This window comes from Fusarium oxysporum, chromosome 1, assembly GCF_000149955.1.
Source record: "Fusarium oxysporum f. sp. lycopersici 4287 chromosome 1, whole genome shotgun sequence".
Lineage (NCBI taxonomy): Eukaryota > Fungi > Ascomycota > Sordariomycetes > Hypocreales > Nectriaceae > Fusarium > Fusarium oxysporum.
In genome coordinates, this window is record NC_030986.1 from 4,751,475 (window position 1) to 4,774,469 (window position 22,995).

Below are 22,995 nucleotides of genomic sequence, written 5' to 3' on the forward strand. Positions count from 1 at the left end.
CTAACAAGGTCCACCACGATCAGCAACCATCTTGAACGACAGTTTTGATGAGAAGGATCTGGCGTGGTTGTATCCGGAGATAGGCAGTAGTATTGATGCCTTGGGGTCTTAACTTAGACTCCAGCAGTATGATGTCCTATAAGCAGCTGCCTTGGAAATTTTGGTTGAAAAGTCTATCTTCGCATCGTAGTTGGCGATTAAAGAATTTATCCAGAGCGTGGTGTAATACGGAGAGTCAAAAATTCCACCCAGCGGGTTGGGAATGCCGTTCCCGGGACGTTTGGCCCGTGCGGAGATCGCTAAATTCAGTGGACATCTGGAAGGTGGGCCCGGCGAACCGTTTATGGAAGGACCTTCAACGAGCGGGCAATACTATCCCGTCTTATCCAGCCCATTGGATTGCCTTAAACAAGCAGAGATACAATTGAATTAAATATTGTATATTGTATAAACGAATTTAATTTTTTTTTATCTACCAAGAAAGCCAATTAACAGATGCGATCTCAGAGCGGGCAAGGTCAGATATTAACAGCTTCAGTGGATATTCTTTGTTGAGACTGTTTGCTGAACTCTGATGCTGTATAGAAGAATGACCATTGCCCAAAATTCATGACCAACTTGACGGCATCTGCTGTGACCCTTGTTGTACTATATCAACACCCATTCAGAGTTCTCGGCGACGTGACTCATCAAGCTAAGCTTAGATGGTTCCCTGAGACATGCATTATTGGTTGGCGCAGGGTGTAGAAAGCACCCATACGAGGTCTAAGACATAGTCTAGGTACGTAGTAAGAAAATATCTGGAGTCTGATACTATCGAACACTTAACAAAACTTTGGAGTGAGACGTCCGAATCAAATATACAGAAAGTACGGCATTATCCATCGCCATGCCAGGATTATGCCCTTGATAATTGCGGTAGTTTGAGACAACTTCGGATCAGTACATATTGTTTGGCTACGAACTGTAGGGATCAGCTAGGCGACCACTAAACTTCACGCGAACCGTTTATACAAGGTTACCTGCTTATAGTAGTAGTTACTTCTGCAATGGCTCGACTGGGTATCGTGTATCTAATAGTCCTTTTCCAATCGACAGTGGGGTATGTTGAAGGGACGGTGAAAGGCTTCATCTATTATCTACCAGATGAATGCACACTTTATTCAGACTTCACAGTCGTTGTATCCAAATCCCATTTCTATCTTTCATTCTTGGACAATTTTCATAAGTCTATCCAACCCGAGGTAAGAGAGTACGGAGAGATGTCAACTTGGAGGGAACACCACGGGCAGGTCTATGCATATTGATGATATTGGCTCCTCTTACTTATGTTTACATCACCGCAATTCAGCAAACTAAAGGTCTCTCTCACTTCGAACACACGTCACATATTTCAAACACATGTATTCTGGATAAAGCCGAGATCGATGTACTCAAAAGCTCAAACTCGTAGTGGAACACCAAAACTCCACTCTTTATCACATCCACATGAGGTGATGCCGCAATGGCAAAAGGCGATGACGCCTTCCACCTTGTACCGCGGGCACTTATGGTCGTCCATGATACCCCAAAAATGGTTTCAAAACAAAAATTGGCGCCTTCGGAAGACCCAACTTCTGGATGACCTTTGCCCGCTTCGGCTTCTCCAACCTCGGGCTTCCGTCCGTTCTTCCCCGCCTCCGCCGTCAATGAATGAATGAATGGGTGTCAAGAGCCAGTAGTTCTTGTATGAATGGACGTCCATCATGACCGGCACAAACTCTCGGATCCCAATGTCATATTCATTCGACCTTCGTGCGCCCATCATAAGAGACAGTACAACAACCGTGTTACCGACCACATCTGCAACATCGCCGGGCTTCTCCTGCAACTCGCCGGAGGAACCCACCACCCAAGACGGTCAAGATCACGACGATGCCCAATCCCAAGGATCGGGAAAACGACAGCGGCGACTGACCACCACCGACTTTACTCGCAGGAAACGCGCTGTGACAGCCTGTCAATTCTGCCGTGTCCGTAAGACAAAGTGCGATAATGTTCGTCCAACATGTGGCTTTTGCGTGCGGCATAGAGCCAAGTGCATCTATTTAGACGCAGACAGTGAGATGGGAGATGAGGGGGTGGAAGATGCCGTTTCCAATCGTCAAATACTGGACCGCCTGGATGAAATAAAGGAGATACTCCAGAAGACCAACGACTCACCTCAACCTTTCTCAGACATTGAGCCTATACTCACTAATACCGAAGCCCCCCAGACACCTGCAGCTGGCAGTCCATGGACAAGGTTCTCTGCTGGTGCACAATACGAAACACAAAAGGCATCAAAAGTGCAACCGTACGAATCTGAACGACTTCCCTTTGCTGCTCTACGTTGTGAATCCCTGCTTCAATGGCCGGCACTCTGCAACATTATCCCGAGCGATGCCCGTGACGTTGACTCGTTCCCACTAAGTCCGGGGTACAAAGAAAGCAGTGTACAGAAACCAAACAGTACTGGGAAGGGTATCGATGAATCCTCATTTGTCACCCTGTGCCGAAAGTTTCTTGCACATGTGCATCCCCGAAATCCGGTTCTGGACGGACAGCAACTCATAAGGCATGCTCGTACTACAGAAGAAAATGGTCTGAAATGGGACACTTCATCCTGCCTCGTTGTAAGCCCGCCATCTTTCTTCATATCCTATCAACCTAACAATTTCAGCTTTTGTCATGTGCTCTGGCTGAATATACTGGCTTTTGGATAAAGCCAAATGAGTATCTTGTCCCGCCAACTCGGGAGCAGCTTCGACAAAGAGACGACCCCGACCAGGGTCCCAGGGCTGAACCATACTATGCAGCAGCGCAAAAGAGGATGGGTCTTCTTGGGAATACTATTGAAGATATTCAGTGTTTTGTCTTGGCGACCATATTCGAGAAATTTGCCTTTCGCCCGTTGAGGGCGTGGTACTACGTTCAACAAGCCTGTTCCCGTCTGGAGATTCATCTGCGCCAGCGTGGTGAAAGACCTCGAGTACCTTTTCGGCAAAACAACCCAGCAGACTATCATTTAGAGCAGAGACTCTTCTGGACCTGCTTTCGAGCAGAAAGGTCAGTAATAACCACCGATATATTTGGTAGTTGAGTGTTGATTCGTTTGCAGTGAGCTTGTCTTTGAACTAGGATTGCGACCAAGTGCCCTCGAGAGTTTCTCATACCCAGAGCCGCTTCCAACACCCCCGGAAGGCCTATTAGCTGGGGCTGGACAGACTCCAAGAAGTGAAGGCTCGCATATCGATCAGGATGAAGAGCAACGCTATGTTGACGAGCGAGGGTGGTACTACTACCTGTCCGAAATTTCCATCCGGCGTACGGTAGACGAGACCTTGAACCTTTTGTACAGAAATGGGGAAGAGTATTGGATGAAGCACCCAACATACTTGATTCGTCAGTACCATGAATCTGAGCAACAGATATCGCAGTGGTAAGTTTCTAGTTGACTTAACGTAGCCTACAAAGCTGACGCACCGAGTTTCAGGCATTACCATCTTCCTGCTGCAGTTCAGTTTGAAAACGATAAACTTCCAGAAGAGGAATTTGCATCTGCTCTTCAAGGCAGGGCATCCCTTTGGCAAGAGTATACGCTTCGCCCTATCTTTTATTACCTGCTGCACTGCCCTCAAGATGATCCTGTCTTTCCTCAGGCGCATATCCTTGCGCTCAAAGAACTCGATATCTGCGCCAGAATGATCCATCGCCTCGCTTTCCAAGGGCGTCATGGCGGTACATGGCTAATATCTCGTAAGATCTTCCTAAGCGCCTGTATCGTTCTTGCTGCTGCCTCTAATCCGCACCGAATTCATCCTCCTGATGAGTGGCAGATGCTCATTGAACTCGCAATACACACACTGGAGCGTTGGGCAGTGGATGCTGTTGACGTTGGGCAGATGGCCGAAATTTTGAGACATATGTATCACCAAGTATGAACAATAATGCATCAAATTAGTTTATAAGTAATAATTGAGTGATCTCCTAATATACATCGCTTGTTGTAAACTTCAGTTTTTCATATAATAGATCACTAGGTTTAGTATACTCTGGTAGAGGTGATGGAAGACCCTGTAGGATCATTCGCACTTGTTTGTATTTCGCCGGTTGCATCTTGCTATTGTCACAAAACTTTATGTAAATCATGAAGTTCGTTTGTATTCAATCTGGGGTTCATAAATCGTTACTGACTAAGGTACTAATAAAGAGACTCCTGAATCGACGCTGAGCCTGCCTGATAGATTGCCTTCACTACATATATCGTTCAATGAAAGCAATAAAATCACAATCACACACATAAAAAGAGATAATTTGAGTCTCTTTGTCTCACTCCTCGTCGGAATCGTTGAGAGTCTTCTCAAATCCCTCAAGGGGAACTGCAGTTTTGATGTAGTCGCGGAATCCACGGCTCATCTTCACAACAGCCCTGAGATGCTTCTCACTGATTGTAACCCGCTCGGAATTCTCCTCTTGAGCCTCATTCTCGGCCAGAGCGAGGGCTGTTTGCATGGCGTTGCGAATCTCTCGCCCATTCCACTTGAGACTACGAACATCCTGGCTATTCCACACAAACTCGCGAGCCGCACCAGAGACATGGATCAAACCGTTTGAATCTCGGCTCAAGCGATCAAAGTTATGAGTCCAGATGCGCTCACAGTCCTCGTGAGTAAGACTCTTGTAATGCAGTGCGACGTGAATACGGCTGAGGAATGCAGTATCAAATGACTGAACACGATTGGTGGTCAGGAAGAGAACTCCACGATAGTACTCGAGGGCCCGAAGAAACACAGATACAAGCCCGTTCCGGGTAATATCCTTAGAGCGACGGCGCTCGAGGTAGATATCCGCTTCATCAAGGAGGACAAGAGCACCGTAGCGTTGGCCAAGCTCAAGGAAGTAGCTCAAGTTGGCCTCAACATTGAACGAGTCAACACTGAGATCACCACTGGTAAGTGAAATAAGGGGCCGATTGGTAAGCTCGGCGACGCATTCAGCGGTGCATGTCTTTCCAACGCCAGGTGCACCATGGAGCAGGAAGATTCGGCCTTCTCCTTTGTTCTTAATAAAGTCATTACCCCAAGGGGACAGCTTCCCGTCTCCCAAGTCAGCAGCAAACTTTCCAATCAAGGCCTTAACAGTCATCTTGATCTCATCGTCAAGAACAAGATACTTGAAAGCTTCCTTGTCCGTCTTCAGCTGCTTCAGGTTGGCGATGTTTAAGTGACCCCATCGTCGGTCGCCAAGGAGGAATCCTGGCATAGTCTTGCTGCACACAAGATAGAAGAGGTCGCTATCTGGGGGAGAGTCTTGGGTAGGATCAAGGTCTTCGAATCCATGATACGGGCTTTCGGTACTATAGTTTGGGCGGTTTGCCATACAGGCATCGCAGCCACATCGCGGGAGATCCTTGGGAAGATGGTCCTTGGAAGGAGGCGCGGTTTCATTGTAAACTGGGATGCGGTGGTAGCGACCCGCGCGCATGTTGTCGGGTCCTTGATTATAGAATGTATCAAATCCAGGGGCATCACATATAACACGGCCGCACATGAAGCCGGTTGGCCCACGGCATTGTCTGTTGCTCGGCCCAGAATTCACAAGAAGCCCCTCGTATTCCATGTAAGTTGGTCGCTTCAAAAGCTCCCAATAGAGCTTGCCTAGGGCAATGTTCTTTTCCCTCATTGTAATTCCGCCTTGGGCTTCGAGATCTTCAGGCCAAAAAGCTGCAGGAATGATGGAAAGGCTCCCGATGGCTTGCTCACCAAGCCAGGGAGAGAGGTTGTAGCTGAACATGAAGCGATTGACTTTTGTACCGTTTGACTCGAGCATCCAGCAATTAATGTTGTACACATCACAGGAGCTGTTGTGTCCCTGCCCCATGGTGACGCTGCTAATGACATATGGGGTCCAGATATCATAGCGCTTTGCGTAGAAGACTTCACCTGGCTTGAGCAGAAGCCAAAAGAGATCAAAGGTAGCTCTAGGGGTAGCAAGTTGATGACGCTCCTCTTCACGACGGATCTCATCGCCGAGGTTATCGTCAAGGAATTTGAGGAGAACGTCGATATGCTTAGATGTAGTCGCGGCGTAATCAGAATCATGGGCCAATGGTTGGTGATCCTTGTAACGGGCGAGCTCCTGTCGATGATGGTAGAGGACCCGGTAAGGGGCATTGATCTTGACAGGCTTGCCGTCAAAGCTGACGTAAGGATAGTAGGCTACTACGGCCTTAAGGGCATTGATAAGGTGATCTGAATGAATGATCATGAAGGGACGTGAAATTTCTGGACCAGGAACTTCGGGATCTTGACCTTCATCTGGGTAGAGATTGTCGTAGCGATAATCAATGTTCTCGAATGCTTCAGTAATCGGCCTGTCTTCCTGGTCTCGAGGACCTCGAGATCGACGGTGGATAGGGATGGGGGATCGGCTCCGGGGTAAGACCTTCGTTATGATCTCGATAACGGGTTTCTCATCTCCAGTTGCATCGTCATCGACAACAAGGTTGATATCGCCATTGAATCCATACGGGGGAACATTCTTGAAAGCTACAGGGCTCTGGCGGCCTGCTATACGGTTAGCTCGACATCACCATAGAGGATACATGGCTGAAGACTGACATTCTATGACATTATTTTGCCAACCGAGATACTTGACCACATGAAGGACGTCTGGCACTTTGCCATCAATCTTAAGAATTTCTGTTTTTGGGCACACCCTGGGCATAGAGGCCATGTGCGGACTATGTCTATATCTTGGCCTGGACCTGGGGGGGATATCCTCGAAGCTCACAATGGAGCTGGAGTCGTCGCCATCGACGACGTTGACTTCATGAGGCTGAGGAGTATCCATGATGCTTCTGAAGAACAAACAAACTTATACGGAGATAAGAAAGACACTGAAGTCAAAAGACAGTTATGTCAAGAGGGTCTGAGGGTCTGAGGGTCTGAGCCGACCAGAGGAGAAACTGTGAGCATTCTGTCTGCTTTATAGAGCAATTGACAAAGCTGTGTAAGCTGAGACTGGCCTATCATGGTATTGAGAAACAGTCCACCCAATCAAGGGGTTCCCCTATCATTAGCTATGGTACCAGTCAAGGCAGCAACGCCAAGTTTCAAGCCCCAGGTTGTTTGCCTTGAGCAAGTGTAACACAGTTCTGGAGTAGCCTATAGGGAGGCAAGAAACCCTAGGACCTCAATCCTAGATGATAGAAAGATTTAGGCAAGTTTGCCTAAAATTGCCTAAGCTTAGGGGACTCTTTGACAAGCTCATTTTGGCATCCTCTTTCAATGTCTGAAGTTTTCTTGCTCCCTGGGTGTAGCATATGGAGTGATGTGGAGATATTGGGCATGCCAGCTGCAGCACAGCCCTATGCAGCCTTAAGTGGCATTGCTGAAGGTCAAAAGTGGATCTGTCTTTTGATGTGCGGGGGATTTATAATATGAAGTTATTGTGAGGGTAAGCTCCCAGATCATTACTCCACCAAACAGTTTATTCAGTCTAGGGGCCAATAGACCTTAGACGATGTTAGGTATTTTTTGACATCTTGCCTTGAGGTCGCTGTCCCAGTTGATACTGAAATATTTCTGAAATAAGCAAATCGTTTTCGACTGATTGAGAAAGGAAATCAACTTTCAATTCTCGGTTATCTACAGAAGTAGGCTACCATCCACAAGGTTGCACTGCCTTCCAAAATGCCCCGTAGTAAGCCTTGGACTATCTTATGCAGCCAACCATCGGAACTAGTCCTGTGTGTTCCCGCCAACCCATCTGAACCCAAGCAAGCAAGCCAGCAGAGAGCTCTCAGTGCGTAGTCCTCTCCTGATATGCCCCCAGATGAGGTTGATAACTTGACATGTGTGTGATCACTCTGTGGGCCAAATCATCGAGAATGGCTGCAAAGTGAGCGTCAGACCCCTGAGTCAATCCTTGATGAAATAATGCGCGAACTAGAGTGGCGAAGTGTCGACGATAACCTTTCTCAATTTCAATGTCTGCCAACTGTTGTTCATTGGGCCCTCCTGTGAGTATGAAGAAAGGCGAGCGTGGAAGCTCGTCCTGGTCGGTGGTTTCAGTGTGACCGTAAGGCTGTAACAGCTCATACGAGGAGCAGTTGTTCTGTGTAATGTATTTCTTGAGGGGAAGCAGAATATCCCGGAAGCCATACTGACAGCCTGTGATGTCGATCAACCATCGTTCCCCTGATGAGTCCAACGTCGCTTCGACAATGGTATGGAACACCCTGTCGGTCATGATGCCATCAGGGGGGTGAAATCTGATAGGGAGGAGGGGTTTCCGGATCTCAACAATGGCGACATCCATTCGAGAGACAATTCCTAATCGATTCCTGTTAGCAGGATGACCCTGGATCAGAATAGACGGCTTGACCTACCGGCCAAGAGACCCCTGGTCATCGGACCAAGGAGAGAAATCGACATAGTACACTGGTTCACTAGAAGAGCGGCTTCTTTGTGATTTTCAATACGGGTGAGGTGACTCGGGAAAAGATGGCGCTCAATTCGGTTCGGGTTGTGTATGAGGACCAGAGTTCCGAAGTCTTCGTCATGTTCGATTTTTGTCAAATGAATGTCATACACAACCTCCTTGTACGCCAAAAGTGCTGCTTTGAGTAGCTCGGCTGTACGTAAAAGAGTTTTCCGTCGTTGCATGTTGTAGCAATACTCTTGATGAGTTGGCTCGTGAGCTGCCTGGCATTCAGGGCTGCACCAGAAGGTAGTGACAGCATCTCCGTCTTGGTATTCTGGAGCTCCCATACAATGGGAGCACCCCACGGTTGAATACTTGCCACAATGAGCGCAACTGCCCATTAGTGCTCGATAGAGGATGCTTCAGGTTGAAGAAGTTGGGAGTTGTTGTGCATGTGAGGGTTTAAAAGGAGAAGTGCAGCGAGACCATGAATCACGAAGAATAAGTGACTGCTCAGGCTCCTGGTTTAGCTTGGTCTGTTGCTAAGTATTGAACAAGCACAATCGGAAGGTGTCGGCCTTCCTAGGTACCTACAAAGCGAAAAGTGAACCTCTATACAGAAAGCAGACGTGCCAGCAATACTCATCCAGGTGACTAGAAGGCACCACTCTCGTATGATACGGGCCGGAACACATAATTGCGATTTTTGCGCTTTTGGGGAAATGAGGCAGACAGGCAAAAAGAACGGTCACCTCATTGCCATTTATGATGCCAAATAATTCTATACGACAGAAGGGACGCAGCCTCTATGCTCAATTTCCACCCTATAACGCCGTCCAGCTTGTCCAAAACTCCACCACTTTTAGTACCTAAGGGAGACACAAGAGAACCCAAATCAGAGAACCCCAAGTTCTTTCAGTCAACTAGCGGCGGAGTTATTCAGTTCCCACCATTTCTTGCGTTGGAAGTGACGTTGCTGGCGTGCGCGAGCAGAAACTTACAACACGTCAATGTCAGCTTGCACGCCTTCGTCCATCCATCATCTTGCGCAATGCCGAGTTTGATGCTGACATCGCCAATTTTGTCACCGTCAATCTTATATGGCAAGCTAAGAGGTGTGCCCGTTGCATCTGTTTGCCTATGGACATACGCGCCCAGCTGTCGTACAAGCTCCAGGAACCCAACCATGGCGTTATCAAAGCGTCGGTGCATGAATGTTAATCCTAGAGGCATATCTCCAGAGCTGTACAACTCAAGTACATGCTTCTTTGGGGGGGCATTGACAGCGCGACTGCCTAGTCGACTGGAAGAAGGGCTTGGTACTTCGTATCGGATGATTCTTGACGTGCTTCCCATAGGCTGCGGGTCATATCCATCGAATCTGTAGGAAAGTTTGTCCGCAACGGTAACCAAGAGTAGCAGTGCGTGTCCCCACGCGGCGTTGATTTCTGGCCAATCTACCGGTTTGTTAGAGAGACGACCAAGCCGAAGACCGTTAATTGTCGCAAAGCTCCCATCGTGGCTGATACAAAATGTGTCGTTATATACGTTAGATCGCTGCAGCTTTTCTAGGAGCTGGGAATCGTTGCTGTACTTGGCGTTGATGCTGTCCTTTTCCGCCTGGAATTCACCCATCTTGGTAGCAAACTCGTTTCGTTCCCTCCAGAACTTCTCCTCCTCTTTGTCCAGTTGTCGCGACTCCTCCTCAAGAGCTACGAGCTCCTCATCTAAGGAAGTCTTTTCCGACTCCAGCTTCTTCAGCTCTTCCATAGCTGTTGCTCTATCCTGCTCAGCTTTTCTCAGCGCTTCCTCTTGAGCTTTCATGTCTTCTTCGCTTGGTTTGTTTGCTTTCGCCTCCTTAAGATGTTTCACATAGGCGTCTCTTTCGCGTGAAGCAACCTCTAGCTTCTTCTGTAGGCCCTCAACAAGCATTTCCGTACATTCAACACAGATAGGGTGGTCGATATCGGATCGCGCAGATAGAATTTCGAAAAGTCGGTTGACCCTATCCATCTCGTTTCCCACAGGCGCGTCAACATTATCCCCATTACTTCTGGCAGAGCTGGCACGGCGCAATGCTGTTGGCATAGCGTGAGACTCTGGAGGCTGACTCGGGTGAGTCATCTGGGACTCTGACAATAAAACGAAAGACATAGAGGAATCGCGGGGATGCCCTCCATGGTTGCGCTTGAACGTCGGTGGCCCGGTATTTCTTGAGACTGTTTCGTATAGAGACTTGCGCGCTTGCTCTTGTGGTTGCGTAATCGGTGGGCTCGTTACAGATGATTTCTTGAGGGTTTGGGGAGATGTAGATGCTGGCGAGCGAGGTCAGATACATGCGCAGAAAAAGGATCAGGCCACATACAAACAAGCACATCGTAGGCGGCTGGATTGAGGTCCTCGAGGGACCCGTCCAGCCTGAGAGGCTGGCGGCATTTCTGGCAGTTCATACTTGGGTTAGCGAGCAGGCATTGTTCGAGAACGGTTGCTGGATGAATGCGCTGTACAGAGCTTTTGAGAAAGCGTCCCGTGTCGTTGGTGGGAAAGGTAGGGAAAGTAAAGAAATGGACAGAGTAAGGTGTGGATGTCTTAGCGGTGACGTCGGGTTATGTTTAGCACTGGGAGCCACGAGCCAATGCGCAGTTGATCACAGGGTACGGAATCATATGGAGAAATTTAGAATAAGCTATATCCTTCATTACACAACAAGTAAAGAAAAGAAACTAATTACAAAGAAAGATCTATCACAACTAAGCCTGGCTTTCATATTCTTTCACAAGGTCACATGAAGCTATCAAAGGTTGATAGCGTCCACATGATAATGGACGGATGGTTTGCATTAAGCATGTAGTTAACCCCGCCAAATTGATCGATAAGATCCATATGGAGCCAAGCACTTTACGCGATGCACGGCCCCTAATGGCGCGTCACGGCGCGTCTAGACCCTTCAGTTGCTCCTCCAACGAAACATCGTCATCAAAGAATGCAGGAGCCATCAAAATGGAAGGCTACCATGCATCCTGTTAAAGAATATGTCGCAAAATTATGCATGATTTAATGTCGACAAAGATTCTTCATAGTGACAATGGAACCACCGACAAAGAAAAGGCGACGGGGCTCTTCAGCTCAAAAAGAGGTTCAAGATGAAAGTGACGATGACGAACTTGCCTCACATCCCCAAGAGATCAGGATGCGCCGAGACCCTGATATTCAGCTTGCACTCAAGCGGGCGAATGCTGACCATAAACTGCAAGCCACAATGGCTCATATTATCGAAAAATACAGCCGGGACTTTGAGGGCATTGGCGACGAAATCGACATGAACACTGGAGAAATTGTCGTTAACAACGGTCATTTGCGTAATATGCGTGACGAGGGAGATGTTGAAGGACTATGGATGGAGGGCGACAGTAATATCGACGAAGATGAAGGAGTTCTGCTGGAGGACCTTACGGATGGATATTCCGATAGCGAAGAACCAGTCAAAGGAGTACAACATTCTCAGAGCGACAATCAGAACAACCAAGAACCAACGTTTGCAGAACAAGGCGCGCCAACGAGCCAAAGGACTCACAGCGAAGTCGCCCGGGAAGCACTACAAACTGATATGGATACGGCCATGGATCCCTCACAAATTTCTAACGCCATGTTGCATACCAGCGAATCTCACTTTGGTCCTCCATCCTATGGACCAGGTTCGTCAGTTGGATTCGGACCAACTCCAGGATTTGGGCCCTGGGGAAGAATGCACGGGTTTCCCATGCAAGCCTGGGGTCGGGACGATATTCCTCCATACTTTAACATGCCGCCGAGTATGCCAGGACCTTGGTTTAGCGGGGGCAGATACGACTTCCCTACTCATAACGGACAGACATCGATTTGGAGTCGTAACCGGGCCAAGAGGACAAAGCGGGCCGGCTCTATGAAAGCATCTTCCAAGCAGGCGACGAGCAGACACCCTAGCAGCTCTCGTACGGAAGAGGAGGCAGTTGCAGATGACCATCACAAATCCATGTCTGAGGAACAGCCACGCGATAATCAGGAAGATCTGGCCCCTGATAGAACTATAAATGATACCGACGACGACGATGATTTGATGTTCTCTGAGACTACTGAGGTAGCGTCGACCCCTGAGGCGAGTCTTGTCCTCCCAACAAAAGAAACATCACCTGCGAAGGGCCAGGTTCACCGACATTCACAAGGGGCACTGGAAGAAACCAATGGAAATGCTGTGAAAGTGCCTCAGAAGAACGACGAAGAAGACGATTCTGGTCGGAGACGGTCTGGCCGAGCGAGGAAACAAACTGAGTATATGGGCAAGATCTCATGGGACGACGCCAAAGAATGGCAGAAATCAGGGCAGAGGTTAAGCGTGGAGCTATACAAGGCTGATCCAGTTATTCGCAAAGACTTCGAAAGCGTCGATCATATTGGCGACGAGTGTGCCTCGTCTTCGGAGGAGCTTCACGACAATACGTTGCCAACAAAAGTACTCGAAAGGGGGACGACCTCCCAAAGGCAGGTTGTACCAGATTCACAGGACACCGCGACTCCTTTCAACAGCAGTGCTCCTGAGGCACCGGAGCGCAAGACGGGCAACGACAGACACTATGCTTCTGATGTACCTACCGTTCCTAGCATGGAGCTTTCAGACGATGAAGCTCCTCTTGTTCTTTCAAGGATCAGAGCACCAAAACGCCAGGTAGAAAACCGAAAACCTCCACCGCCACTCATGCCAACACAGGATCGAATTCGAAGCGCTGAGCCCATTGTCTATGTTGCGAGTAATTCACCAAAACCCAACCAACGAGCAGCACCCATAGTTGAGCCTACGGTTGGGGGTATGCAGGGCCAGACTATAGAGCCTCTCAAGCGCAAGCGGGGAAGACCCAAAGGCTCAACACGCAAGGCTCAAAATAATAATACTGTTTCCAGTACGAAGGTCATAACAAGGGGCCCCACGGTGCCTCAACAGCATGATGCTGGAGCGCCAAAGAAGTCGAATCCTGCGAATCCCGATATTGAAGTTAGGGCCAAAGATCACTCGACCTATGCTACGAGGAGCCATGGTTGTCCCGATCGCGATGAAGAAACCTTACAAAAATCGGATCATGATGATACAGAGACTGAAGAACGTACAGTAACACATCATCTAACGAGCGAACCCAAGAGCCCAGCGTCTTATAGATCACAAGCTAGAACTTCAGATGAGACCATCAAGCTTCGGCGGTCCTGGGAAAAGCTCCAAAAGTCCAATAACAGCACAGACGAGTCAACAGAACTCAATGAGGATATTTCAGATGACCAGGAGGAACAGCCGGTGCCTCTGACGCCATCCGGGCTGTTGCAGGAACCAAGTACAATTCTGGAGGGGCCTATGGAAGCACCAGAGACCTTTATAATCATCGGAGACGAGCAGTCATCTGCCGCTAGTCCTTCTTCGCCCGTCCATGTTGAAGAACCTCCCAACTATAGCGATCCCCCTGACGAGAGTAGGTCTCGTCTTAACGACAACTCCTCTGATTATGCGCCTCCTCAAGACGAAGCTGTACATGATGACGAATCTCTCCCCGAATTGCCTCGAGATACCATGGTTCATGGGGCATCGACACCACGGAAGCCGAAAGATACCAGGACTCCCCTTACAGAACCTCCTTCAAGCTCACACAAACCACACACCCCTCGTCATGCTTCCATTCGTACTACTCGTGCACCATCATCACGCCGATCCCTCCTCTCATTTGTGTCGGATTCGGAATCAGACACCGGCGAGTCTCGGGATGAGTTAGCGCGCAGAGTCAAATCAACATCAAAGACAGCAAGCGTCCGTCCTTCAACAAAGAGGATTTGGCGAGCGAGTGCCCTAACCAGAGAAATCCAACGGACCCCCAGTAGAAAGCGTTTCCATGAGATGTCCAGTCCTACCAACACTGTTAAGACACCGGGGGGCACGTTACGAACCTGTGGTATAGATGGTTATCAATGTGGCCGAGACTTTTGCTTCACTTGTATATGAATGGCCGTTCTGATCTCACAGATTACGTTTGGTAGAGAAGACCATAGAAAATAAAGCCTTGTGGGAATCAATATACAACAAGCAAACATAGCGCTGTGGTTTTATTTGATGCTTAACGCTACTCGAGAAAAACTGACCCAAAAGCATGAAAACCTCCAACTACAAAGCTAAAAAAAGGTTAGGAGTGTTGGTGATTAGATTAGCCCTCGATCTCAATGTGCTATAACCCCCAGAACCTGGAACGCCGAAACCACATTGTCTCATTCCACATCGCCCCCGTAACAACGTCCGAGATGATGCGGCATGTCGCGCAAGCTTCTCCTCACCGCACCGAACCGACCGAATCATACGTCATGCTAAGGCTGTAGGATATTCTCATACAGCCCCATTCTCATGAAATCCATCTCACAGGGCCACTGAGTCGACGCGCTTTCACGGCGGAAAGGATCGAGGCGGATCCGGCTGAGATATTCTCTTCCCAATATGGGTGTATCCTATCAGGGTTGGAAAACCGACAAAGGAAAGCAGTAACCGCCGGTCCAGGGTATCATGGTTAAGAGTTGCCACGAGATGGATCGCCAGAGATGATGAGTGTTGGAGAGCTACGACTCCAAGCACTCTCAAGACTTGTTGGCAGCGCCATTAGCAGCTGCAAGGTGTTGCTTGAAAACCTCGGGATCACGGACAGGGTTGAAGTAGGGGTGCGCTTGCGCCTCCTTGGCGGTCAAACGCTCCTATACAAATGTTAGATCAAATAGGAGATGTCGGAGCTATAAACAAACCTGATGGTCGTATCGCAGTAGCTTGTCAAGGAAATCGATGGCCTCATTAGAAACAAATCGCTGATTTTCCGAGGTGACGAAGCTATGCCAGGGCTTCTTCTGGAATCGTCCGAGAATGTCGTCATATTGCGCATCCAGTTCAATTTCGTACTTATCGATGTAGTCAAACAGATCATCAGTACCGAGAACCTTTGCAATCTTCACAAGCTGGTCCGAGTTACTGTTCCCATGGAAGAACGGCTCCTTTCGGAAGATCATAGAAGCAAACATGGCTCCCAGGCTCCACATGTCGAGACTGTAATCATACTCCTGGAAATCGACCAACAGTTCTGGACCCTTGAAATAGCGAGAGGCCACACGAACGTTGTATTCGGTACCGGGATGATAAAATTCGGCCAGGCCCCAATCGATGAGACGCAACTGGAAACTGTCAGTAAGCTCTACGTCAGACGTGTCACGCCAGAATGACCAACCTTTCGGTTCTCATGATCGATCATAACGTTATGAGGCTTAACATCTCGATGCATAATACCCTTGCTGTGGCAGAAGTCCAAAGCCTTGAGGAGCTCAAAGATGTAGAACCGGACATCGATGTCATTGAACTTAGGGTAGAGGCTTCGGAAATCGGTATTGTTGACGTGCTCGAAAATGAGGGACGGCGTCTTACTCTGTTCGCGTTTGTGGTCAGTTACATGTTGACAATGTCAGTTGAGAAAGTTGGCACCAACCTGCGCATCCCGAACAACGTCGAGCAAGGCAACAACATTAGGACCTCCGGCCAAATTCTGGAGGATCTTAATCTCGCGCTTGATCTTCTTCTTCTTCACAGGCTTTAGAACCTTGACGACGCATTTCTGGTAGTTGACGACATTGATGCCTTCAAAGACTTCAGAGTACTTTCCACGGCCTACAGACGCACAAGGGGTCAATAACCAAGCAACGAAATGGACAACGACGACATACCAATCTTTCTGACGACCTCGTAGTTTTCTAGGGCACCCCAGCCTACATGGTTATCAGCTTCGTTGTCAAGGGAATTCTCACGTGGGGTGAGGGCATACTGATGTTAACACTGTCGTAGTCCCAGTAACTGCGGGGCATGCTCTGGTTGACATCGGCGTAGACGCGCGCCATGATGGGCAGAGATCGAGACCGTCGCAGGGAGGCGGTAGAAGAAGATGGTGTGGCGGGACTTCGATGACGGTCGGAGCGATAGAGATGCTGAAGATGAGAGGTTGAGGCCGAGATACTCGCATATGTCTAATCGAGCCCAACCCAAGGTCTCTAGTCTAAGAGGCTGAAGAGGAGAGGCTGGACCTGCTTTGACTTGGTTTGCAAAATCAAGGTGGGATGGCATTTCAGGTCGGGTCCAGCCCAGCCCAGGTTTGCCCCGTTGTTTTGGCGGGCGGGCTGGTCTGTGATTCGCTGGGGCGCTTATCGGCCTGCCGAATGGGCACGAGTGCCTCCAAATCAATCACAAGGCAAATAGATGGTGGCTTGTGCAGTATCTGAATTGAGTGGATGCGTCCTGGCCGTTTCTGGCATTCACTTCTAATTGACTACGGACTACTAACCTATACACAGTCTAAAAAGACTGAGAGGCTGTCGGAGAAACAGTGAAGGGCTTAGGCTCTCCAAGGCCAAAGGGTTGAGTCTGCTAATAAATGTTACTTCATGAACATCTTGTCATCATCTAAACAAATATAATTATCTTATGCACAAGCTAAGCCTAGGGTAGGTCTAGACAGTAGACACATCTCCTAGAGGTATGTAGTTCGAGAATATACTTGTCTCCCTTTCTTCTGAGACCCCGACAACAAGACGAATTCAATATTGGTACCAAACAGACACATGTGCATCACGAATAGGCCTTGAACAAAATACATAGCTTGACATCTACTGGAGTCAAAACGCCTACCTCATATATTCATTGGTCGTCGAAAGACATACAATACGAACAAGCTGCGTTGTGAAACTTGTCAAAGTGGCCTGATTCAGACCGTATGCTACACCACGATCAGGGTTAGCAACATGAACAAACTGCTTGCTAGGAAGAATACGAATAAAAAGCCTCATTTCTCAGAGAGAAGATTAATTGCTCGACATTTCAGGGCTGCAGAGGTGTCAATATCAGCCGAAGCCAATACTTCGTCCACCCCCAGCCCCGATCCGACTAAGGATGACGATACAAGGGTTTTCATCATAACGAGGTTCAAACACACTTTAGGGAGTATCAACTTACAAATCAAAATCTCTTAGTGGGTAACGTTCGAAACTCCAAAAGCAGTATCCCTTCTACATCCAGGGAACATGCTTAGTCGTATTCCAGCGAGTCCAAGCCCTTGTCCACAACGTCCCAGGTTCGTTTGCGCAAGTCTGGTTTCGGTTCGGGGCGAGGGCGCTGAAGACCTTTCTTCTTCTTTCGTTTCTTGTTACTCTGAAAGGAAGCGGGTAATGAGGAAGACATGTTTTTGGTTTGCGTGGAAGTAGGGGTATCATCGCTCAAATCCATGGCCTCGCTCGACGGCGCTGTTTCTTTCGAGCCCAGCTGTTTCGCTCTTTCTTTCTCTTTGCGCAGAGTTTCGAGTTCTGAATGTCGAAATATTTCGATTTGCGCATCCGTCAAAGTCCTTTTCACACCATCCGGATAATAGCCCAGGTTATCGTCTTCCTCCTCCCAGGTGTCGTCGACGGCGTCATCCTGAGTTTGATCCTGGGGGGGCGAGTCTATGAATTCAGATCCGAAGGCGGCGACGGCTGTGTGCGAGAAATGGGATTCGTGGAAAGCAACAAGATCATCCTAGAAGTATCAGTAAAGTATCAAACTGCGCATATTTGGGTAACATACGGGGGAAATGTTGGGTATTACATGCGCATTCGTTGTACTTCCATTATTTGATTGCGGCATGTCTTGGTTTTTCTTTAACGCGAGATCAGGCATGATTTGCGATTTCGCGAGATTGGCGGAAGACGCGTCCAGGCTGAAATTATGTCACGTGCCAATGCACCAACATCAAGTTCGTCCAGTGTGAAAAGAGATAAATATGTCCTGGCAGCCTGGCTAGCATATTTGGCAAGCAAAGTATGTTGTGAGAAGACAGTCCAAAAGTTTGATGATGGAGCCGGTTAAAGCTTCCGCCACCAACCCAGAGCCCATAGATAGCTCACTGGGACTTGAGAAGCGCTAGAGCACTTTCGAAGGCTCTCACAACTTGATCATCTGCAAAGCGTCAATATTTGGTCAAAGGATGGGACAAAAAGCACGTCGGGCTCACAATGCTGTTGTTTCCGTTCCATTTTATCTTCAGCGAGATTCACAAAGCGTCGTCGTGTTTGCAGGCGCTTCGCTGCCCGCTCATCATCGTGCGCTGACGCAGACGCAGCCCAAATTTTGAAGTACTCGCCAGACGTTAGTTTCATCAGTCTATGTCATTGCTCAAAAGAACTCACCTTTGATAGAGCATCTGCCTCCTTCAGAATCTCCCGCTCCCGTTCATCTGCCTCTTGCAAAGCAGCCTCATAACGCGCTTCAAACTCATCCCAGTCAAACGGTTCTAGAGCACCAGGGGTGTCTGGTGGATCAGAATTGTTGGCTTGTCGATCAACTTGAGGTTCGGGTGTCCTTCTACTAGCGTGCGGATGTTTCTGGATGTTACTCATGTTTGTTTCCTCAGGAGCAGGGACAGAAGGTTTGATATCGTCTTGACTGGGATGGTTCTCGCCGTCTTCTTGTAGTGGAAGTGCTGTATCCATGTTGGGCATTTCGCGTTGAATCGCCAGGGGTTTTGTCGGCCAAGCAACAGGGGTGTGTGTTAGGAACGTGCAGCACTGTCGAGTGAGCAGCCTGATCAACTGTCTTGAGGCGTCGGTAATGAGTCTTGAATCTTGTATTCCACGGAGGGGTGATTTCTCTGTCAAAGTTGACACAGTTCAGTGAAGGAAAAATTAATTCCCGATACCTAAATGGTGAAGTTATTTAAATCAAATATAGTTGCTCACTAACAGTTGAAGCCTTGAAGTGGGTGTTCCTGCATCATTTAGTTGGCTGCCTGTGTGGCTTACGTTCATGCGCCACAGCACCGTCACTATCAATGCTCGACTCGTGACTCCCATCTTCAACCTCAAAGCCTACAAGTCATCTGGCTTTCACTTTCAATCACTTATCTCGGGCTTACAAAGATGCGCCCCGCCTTTCCTATTTTATTACCGGAAGGCTGAACGTGCTTCCCTTGGCCTTCTTAGATCAACAGATAGCGACAACTGCCTTAACGCAAGTGGCAAAGATACAAAGCCAGGATGGACTGCGATATCTGTCATCGCATTCACGACACAGAGCGTCTCCCTTTTCTCTGTACCGTGGACGCCAGGAACTCCCTTCTTGATGGTCGCATAAACAATGTGGAACTTCTCCTGCAAAACGAGAGTCTCCAAAATGAAATAAACGAACTATTAGATGAGACGAGCACCCCAAACAAGTTTCACAAGGAATCACTACAGGCGCAACAACGAACAGCTGAAGATAGAACGACACAAATTTTGGCCGCTGCCGATAAGCTCAGAAATGACATCAAAACTGCCAGAGAGGAGATCCAGGCCCGGAAAGCTGCACTTTCTCGTCGCAAGTCGGATATCGCAGCTGTATCTGGTGGCCTAGTTGAGCGCAGAGTAAAACAGCAAAAAGACATAGAAACGGACATTGGCAGACTTAAGTATAAGTGGTCTCGCAGCGCTGGCGATATGGCTCGTACACGATCTTTTCTTTGTATGGAGGCAGCCCGACTATATGGACTTGAACGTGTTAAAGAAGGCTCTACTGGCAAATATGAGTATTACCTTGGCGGAATTCCCGTTGTCGATTTGGCCACAATGAACTGTAGGCTCTCTCACGGCTCTTTTAACTATATACTAACTCCTTTACAGCATCAACGCCAGAGATGATTTCAACATCTCTCAGCCACATATGTCATATCCTTATGCTCGTATCACACTATCTTTCAATCCGTCTTCCTGCGGCAATTACTCTTCCTCATCGCGACTACCCACGGCCAACTATCTTCAATCTTTCTGCTTCTTACAGATCTGGGGATCCAGTATTTCCTAGTCAGGCAGGAGTAGGGAATCCTTCTCACTCCGGAGACACAGAGTCCCAGCGTGTTTCACGTCCAAGACCTCTTTTCATTGACAAGCCACCAGCGCTGTTGGCCAAGGAAGATCCAGCAACTTTCTCATATTTCATAGAAGGTGTGACTTTGCTCGCCTACAACATCGCCTGGGCTTGCAGTACGCAAGGTGTTTCGATAGGTGATAGGACTCACTTTGAGGACATTTGCAATATGGGCCGCAACTTACACGAGCTCCTCACAAATCACCAAAATGTTGGTGGAAACCTCTATCCATTATCATCTAACAAGAAGGATCCGAGCGCATCTAAGAATGATACCGATGCCCAAGCCAGCCGCATGGGACAATATTCCCACGGCACAACTTTCTACTACCTCGGCGGAGCTGAGGGCACCGAGTTCAGTAAGACGTTCAAGCTTCCCGGTCCGATCAAATTGGCCGACAAGCTCAAGAAGAAGCTGCTCAGCGAGGCGCCTGCCCCTGACTGGGAAGTTCTGGATGATGATGCATGGAAAGTTGAAGAAGAGCTTGTGGATACGAATCAACCCAACAAAGACTTGTTAGGTAGCGATAAGAATTCCCCGCGTCGGGGAACGAGTGGGTGGATGAAGGTAAAGAATAGATGATATTGTTCTACCTAGAACAATGAACAAGTAATTACTTGTAATTAATTTAGCTGCTGTGAAGATAATACGAGTAAATAAAGAGATAAAAACCTTTTCATCTTAAGTAAATTGCATTTATTTATTGCCAAAGCATGCCAGCTAGTATATAAACTTTATTTTATTTTATTTCTTTATATTAGTATATCCCAAGACCGAGCATAAAGTTATATAGGTAGGGACCTCGCCTACCCACGCTCTGTTGTTCTCTTCTGCCCGCAGTACAAAAATAATATCGGTGCTTCAGTACCTAGAACAACGAAGAATGTGGTTCCGCCCGGGATCGAACCGGGGACCTTCTCGGTGTTAACGAGATGCCATAACCAACTAGACCACGGAACCGTGCTAATGTGTACGAAGACAGCTGTAAGCTTACGCTGAAGTTGCAAACAACTGTGAGGCTTATTCACCTGCTCTAGGGTAGCAAAAGGTACAATATTTTAGCTGGGTTATGAGATGAAAGTACATTGTTTTCATAAATAAGTCCCTTGCAATCTGCTTGGATTGGATTAGCTGTCTAATGCTTACTTATAAGGTTTATATTTACTATGGTGGCGACGCATTGGTGGCGAATATTCATACCGGTGAATAGAGAGGTACTACAAGGAAATCATCCTAAGTTATTGGATTAATGGAAGTTCATAATAAACAATAACCAAAAACACAGTCATTGTATTGATACATTTATTCGTATAGTCTTACACTGAGTCATGCAGCTTGGAGCGATGTGCCATAGTCTGCTCGTCATGATATACAGGATTGTACAATATGCTTCTCTTTCCCGCCGTTTTATTTCCCAGATTTTCCAAACAAAGATGCAATGTAATCCCCAAATGTAGAGGTCCCCTCTGCCTGTCTCTGTTTTCTCTGCTCCGCCTGTGTATCCCAGATCTTCTGAACGCTGCCGGCAACCTCAGCCTTAGCCTGGAGATCGGCACGAAGAGCAGCCTCTTCAACCGCACGTTCCTCAGCTGGTAGTTTATCAAGCTGTTCTTTCCATTGTTGTTGAAGTTCTTCGGTGGGCATGACCGCATCTTTCTTGGCTTTTGGTAATGTTGTCTGGAAGACCGGAACCGGCAGTCCTTCCGCCTTAGCCTTCTCGACTGCCTCCTCGTGCTTGATCATTCGCTGATAAAGAGAGTCGGCGTGCATTTGGATATCCTCTTCCACCTCAGGCGATCTGCCCACTACTGACCCATGTCCCAACGCTCGAAGAAAACGCTAAAACAAAGTTAGAACTAAGATGTTAAGTGAAGCGAAAGTAGACAACATACTGATTGCATCATATAACACCTCTCGAATCTTCGAACTTGATGCCTACACATCTGCATTTGATCCTCCCAGCTTCCATGCTTCATGCAATTCACCCACTCCTCTTGGTATTCCGCACAGTTTTCCAATGCCGCCTTGCCAATGGCCTCTTTTCGTTCCTTGTATGCCTCCAAGACGCTCATTAGCTTCTCGTGATCTGTTGCCGTCTCTGCCTCGATCTCGGCGAGCGGTTGGTAGTTCTTCCAGAGGTGGGCATATCGACCGTCTTGATACAGGCTTGCCGAAGGTACGACTGGCTTCTGTGGTTCTGCAGCTGTCACCGCTGCATCGGCATTTCGGGGCTGCTGGTTTGCTGGAGGAGGATTCGTAGGTTGGTTCGAAGGGTATTTGAGGGGAGATTCTTTCTCCAGAAAGTCGCGAAGGCTTGGATCGAGTTTCGAAAGAGGGTCTGACGACTTGTCGGTACCAAGGACCGAAGATATCCAACCCATTGTAGTAAGTTTGTTTCTCTAAACTGGCGCCAATCTACGGGAAAAGGGTTGGAATTGAGTTCGAAGCTGGACTTGAAGTTGACACTCCAAACTATAGCTTCAACTGTGATAAGTGGAGGTAAGAATTTCAGCGATGCACTGTACGCAGCACTGTATACTTACCAACTCCATTTTTTGTAGTTCATCAGACAAGATTGAATTCA

The 22,995-nt window shown here is 48.1% G+C and overlaps 10 protein-coding genes and 1 non-coding gene across 11 annotated transcripts; 3 read left to right on the forward strand and 8 right to left on the reverse strand.

Annotated features, from left to right (window-relative positions):
* Positions 1-1,498: 1,498 nt before the first annotated feature.
* FOXG_17990 (uncharacterized protein) lies at positions 1,499-4,026 on the forward strand. The gene is made up of 4 exons (XM_018398021.1): positions 1,499-2,654; positions 2,702-3,087; positions 3,140-3,460; positions 3,515-4,026. Exons 1-4 carry the CDS (start codon positions 1,746-1,748, stop codon positions 3,960-3,962), a joined length of 2,064 nt encoding a protein of 687 aa, XP_018233457.1. The 5' UTR covers positions 1,499-1,745; the 3' UTR covers positions 3,963-4,026.
* Positions 4,027-4,071: 45 nt separating this feature from the next.
* On the reverse strand, positions 4,072-7,552 carry FOXG_00993 (uncharacterized protein). Its single transcript, XM_018377695.1, has 2 exons — positions 6,642-7,552; positions 4,072-6,587 (listed from the first exon to the last, which is right to left on the reverse strand). Exons 1-2 carry the CDS (start codon positions 6,871-6,873, stop codon positions 4,351-4,353), a joined length of 2,469 nt encoding a protein of 822 aa, XP_018233458.1. The 5' UTR covers positions 6,874-7,552; the 3' UTR covers positions 4,072-4,350.
* A 129-nt stretch (positions 7,553-7,681) lies between these two features.
* On the reverse strand, positions 7,682-8,795 carry FOXG_00994 (uncharacterized protein; the record flags this gene model as incomplete). Its single annotated transcript, XM_018377696.1, has 2 exons — positions 7,682-8,357; positions 8,414-8,795. The coding sequence occupies 2 exons, from the start codon at positions 8,793-8,795 to the stop codon at positions 7,825-7,827; spliced, it is 915 nt and encodes a 304-aa protein (XP_018233459.1). The 3' UTR covers positions 7,682-7,824.
* A 184-nt stretch (positions 8,796-8,979) lies between these two features.
* Positions 8,980-11,252, reverse strand: FOXG_00995 (beclin 1). The gene is made up of 2 exons (XM_018377697.1): positions 10,814-11,252; positions 8,980-10,763 (listed from the first exon to the last, which is right to left on the reverse strand). The coding sequence occupies exons 1-2, from the start codon at positions 10,896-10,898 to the stop codon at positions 9,388-9,390; spliced, it is 1,461 nt and encodes a 486-aa protein (XP_018233460.1). The 5' UTR covers positions 10,899-11,252; the 3' UTR covers positions 8,980-9,387.
* Positions 11,253-11,410: 158 nt separating this feature from the next.
* Positions 11,411-14,620, forward strand: FOXG_00996 (uncharacterized protein). The gene has a single exon (XM_018377698.1). It carries the CDS (start codon positions 11,534-11,536, stop codon positions 14,462-14,464), a length of 2,931 nt encoding a protein of 976 aa, XP_018233461.1. The 5' UTR covers positions 11,411-11,533; the 3' UTR covers positions 14,465-14,620.
* FOXG_00997 (CMGC/CK2 protein kinase) lies at positions 11,412-16,645 on the reverse strand. Its single transcript, XM_018377699.1, has 6 exons — positions 16,308-16,645; positions 16,210-16,251; positions 15,975-16,153; positions 15,720-15,914; positions 15,247-15,666; positions 11,412-15,198 (listed from the first exon to the last, which is right to left on the reverse strand). Exons 1-6 carry the CDS (start codon positions 16,378-16,380, stop codon positions 15,085-15,087), a joined length of 1,023 nt encoding a protein of 340 aa, XP_018233462.1. The 5' UTR covers positions 16,381-16,645; the 3' UTR covers positions 11,412-15,084.
* A 915-nt stretch (positions 16,646-17,560) lies between these two features.
* On the reverse strand, positions 17,561-18,187 carry FOXG_00998 (uncharacterized protein; the record flags this gene model as incomplete). Its single annotated transcript, XM_018377700.1, has 2 exons — positions 17,561-18,046; positions 18,095-18,187. The coding sequence occupies 2 exons, from the start codon at positions 18,185-18,187 to the stop codon at positions 17,561-17,563; spliced, it is 579 nt and encodes a 192-aa protein (XP_018233463.1).
* Positions 18,188-18,410: 223 nt separating this feature from the next.
* On the reverse strand, positions 18,411-18,999 carry FOXG_17991 (uncharacterized protein; the record flags this gene model as incomplete). Its single annotated transcript, XM_018398022.1, has 3 exons — positions 18,411-18,466; positions 18,522-18,645; positions 18,697-18,999. The coding sequence occupies 3 exons, from the start codon at positions 18,997-18,999 to the stop codon at positions 18,411-18,413; spliced, it is 483 nt and encodes a 160-aa protein (XP_018233464.1).
* Positions 19,000-19,365: 366 nt separating this feature from the next.
* Positions 19,366-21,118, forward strand: FOXG_00999 (uncharacterized protein). The gene is made up of 2 exons (XM_018377701.1): positions 19,366-20,119; positions 20,167-21,118. Exons 1-2 carry the CDS (start codon positions 19,543-19,545, stop codon positions 20,991-20,993), a joined length of 1,404 nt encoding a protein of 467 aa, XP_018233465.1. The 5' UTR covers positions 19,366-19,542; the 3' UTR covers positions 20,994-21,118.
* A 179-nt stretch (positions 21,119-21,297) lies between these two features.
* FOXG_17992 lies at positions 21,298-21,371 on the reverse strand. Its single transcript has one exon. It is a non-coding gene; the product is annotated as a tRNA-Val (tRNA).
* Positions 21,372-21,662: 291 nt separating this feature from the next.
* FOXG_01000 (uncharacterized protein) lies at positions 21,663-22,941 on the reverse strand. The gene is made up of 2 exons (XM_018377702.1): positions 22,304-22,941; positions 21,663-22,250 (listed from the first exon to the last, which is right to left on the reverse strand). Exons 1-2 carry the CDS (start codon positions 22,790-22,792, stop codon positions 21,819-21,821), a joined length of 921 nt encoding a protein of 306 aa, XP_018233466.1. The 5' UTR covers positions 22,793-22,941; the 3' UTR covers positions 21,663-21,818.
* Between the last annotated feature and the right edge of the window lie 54 nt (positions 22,942-22,995).

Bases quoted from the DNA above. Each gene is read 5' to 3' on its own strand.
- FOXG_17990 (XM_018398021.1), top strand. From the start codon at position 1,746: ATGACCGGCACAAACTCTCGGATCCCAATGTCATATTCATTCGACCTT. The intron at 2,655-2,701 runs GTAAGCCCGCCA...TAACAATTTCAG, and splicing joins ACACTTCATCCTGCCTCGTT to CTTTTGTCATGTGCTCTGGC. The intron at 3,461-3,514 runs GTAAGTTTCTAG...ACCGAGTTTCAG, and splicing joins GAGCAACAGATATCGCAGTG to GCATTACCATCTTCCTGCTG.
- FOXG_00993 (XM_018377695.1), bottom strand. From the start codon at position 6,873: ATGGATACTCCTCAGCCTCATGAAGTCAACGTCGTCGATGGCGACGAC. The intron at 6,588-6,641 runs GTCAGTCTTCAG...ACCGTATAGCAG, and splicing joins GCAAAATAATGTCATAGAAT to GCCGCCAGAGCCCTGTAGCT.
- FOXG_00995 (XM_018377697.1), bottom strand. From the start codon at position 10,898: ATGAACTGCCAGAAATGCCGCCAGCCTCTCAGGCTGGACGGGTCCCTC. The intron at 10,764-10,813 runs GTATGTGGCCTG...CTCGCTCGCCAG, and splicing joins CGCCTACGATGTGCTTGTTT to CATCTACATCTCCCCAAACC.
- FOXG_00996 (XM_018377698.1), top strand. From the start codon at position 11,534: ATGGAACCACCGACAAAGAAAAGGCGACGGGGCTCTTCAGCTCAAAAA.
- FOXG_00997 (XM_018377699.1), bottom strand. From the start codon at position 16,380: ATGGCGCGCGTCTACGCCGATGTCAACCAGAGCATGCCCCGCAGTTAC. The intron at 15,915-15,974 runs GTTGGTGCCAAC...AAACGCGAACAG, and splicing joins ACGTTGTTCGGGATGCGCAG to AGTAAGACGCCGTCCCTCAT. The intron at 15,199-15,246 runs GTTTGTTTATAG...ACATTTGTATAG, and splicing joins TACTGCGATACGACCATCAG to GAGCGTTTGACCGCCAAGGA.
- FOXG_00999 (XM_018377701.1), top strand. From the start codon at position 19,543: ATGGACTGCGATATCTGTCATCGCATTCACGACACAGAGCGTCTCCCT. The intron at 20,120-20,166 runs GTAGGCTCTCTC...ACTCCTTTACAG, and splicing joins CGATTTGGCCACAATGAACT to CATCAACGCCAGAGATGATT.
- FOXG_01000 (XM_018377702.1), bottom strand. From the start codon at position 22,792: ATGGGTTGGATATCTTCGGTCCTTGGTACCGACAAGTCGTCAGACCCT. The intron at 22,251-22,303 runs GTATGTTGTCTA...ACTTTGTTTTAG, and splicing joins GGTGTTATATGATGCAATCA to CGTTTTCTTCGAGCGTTGGG.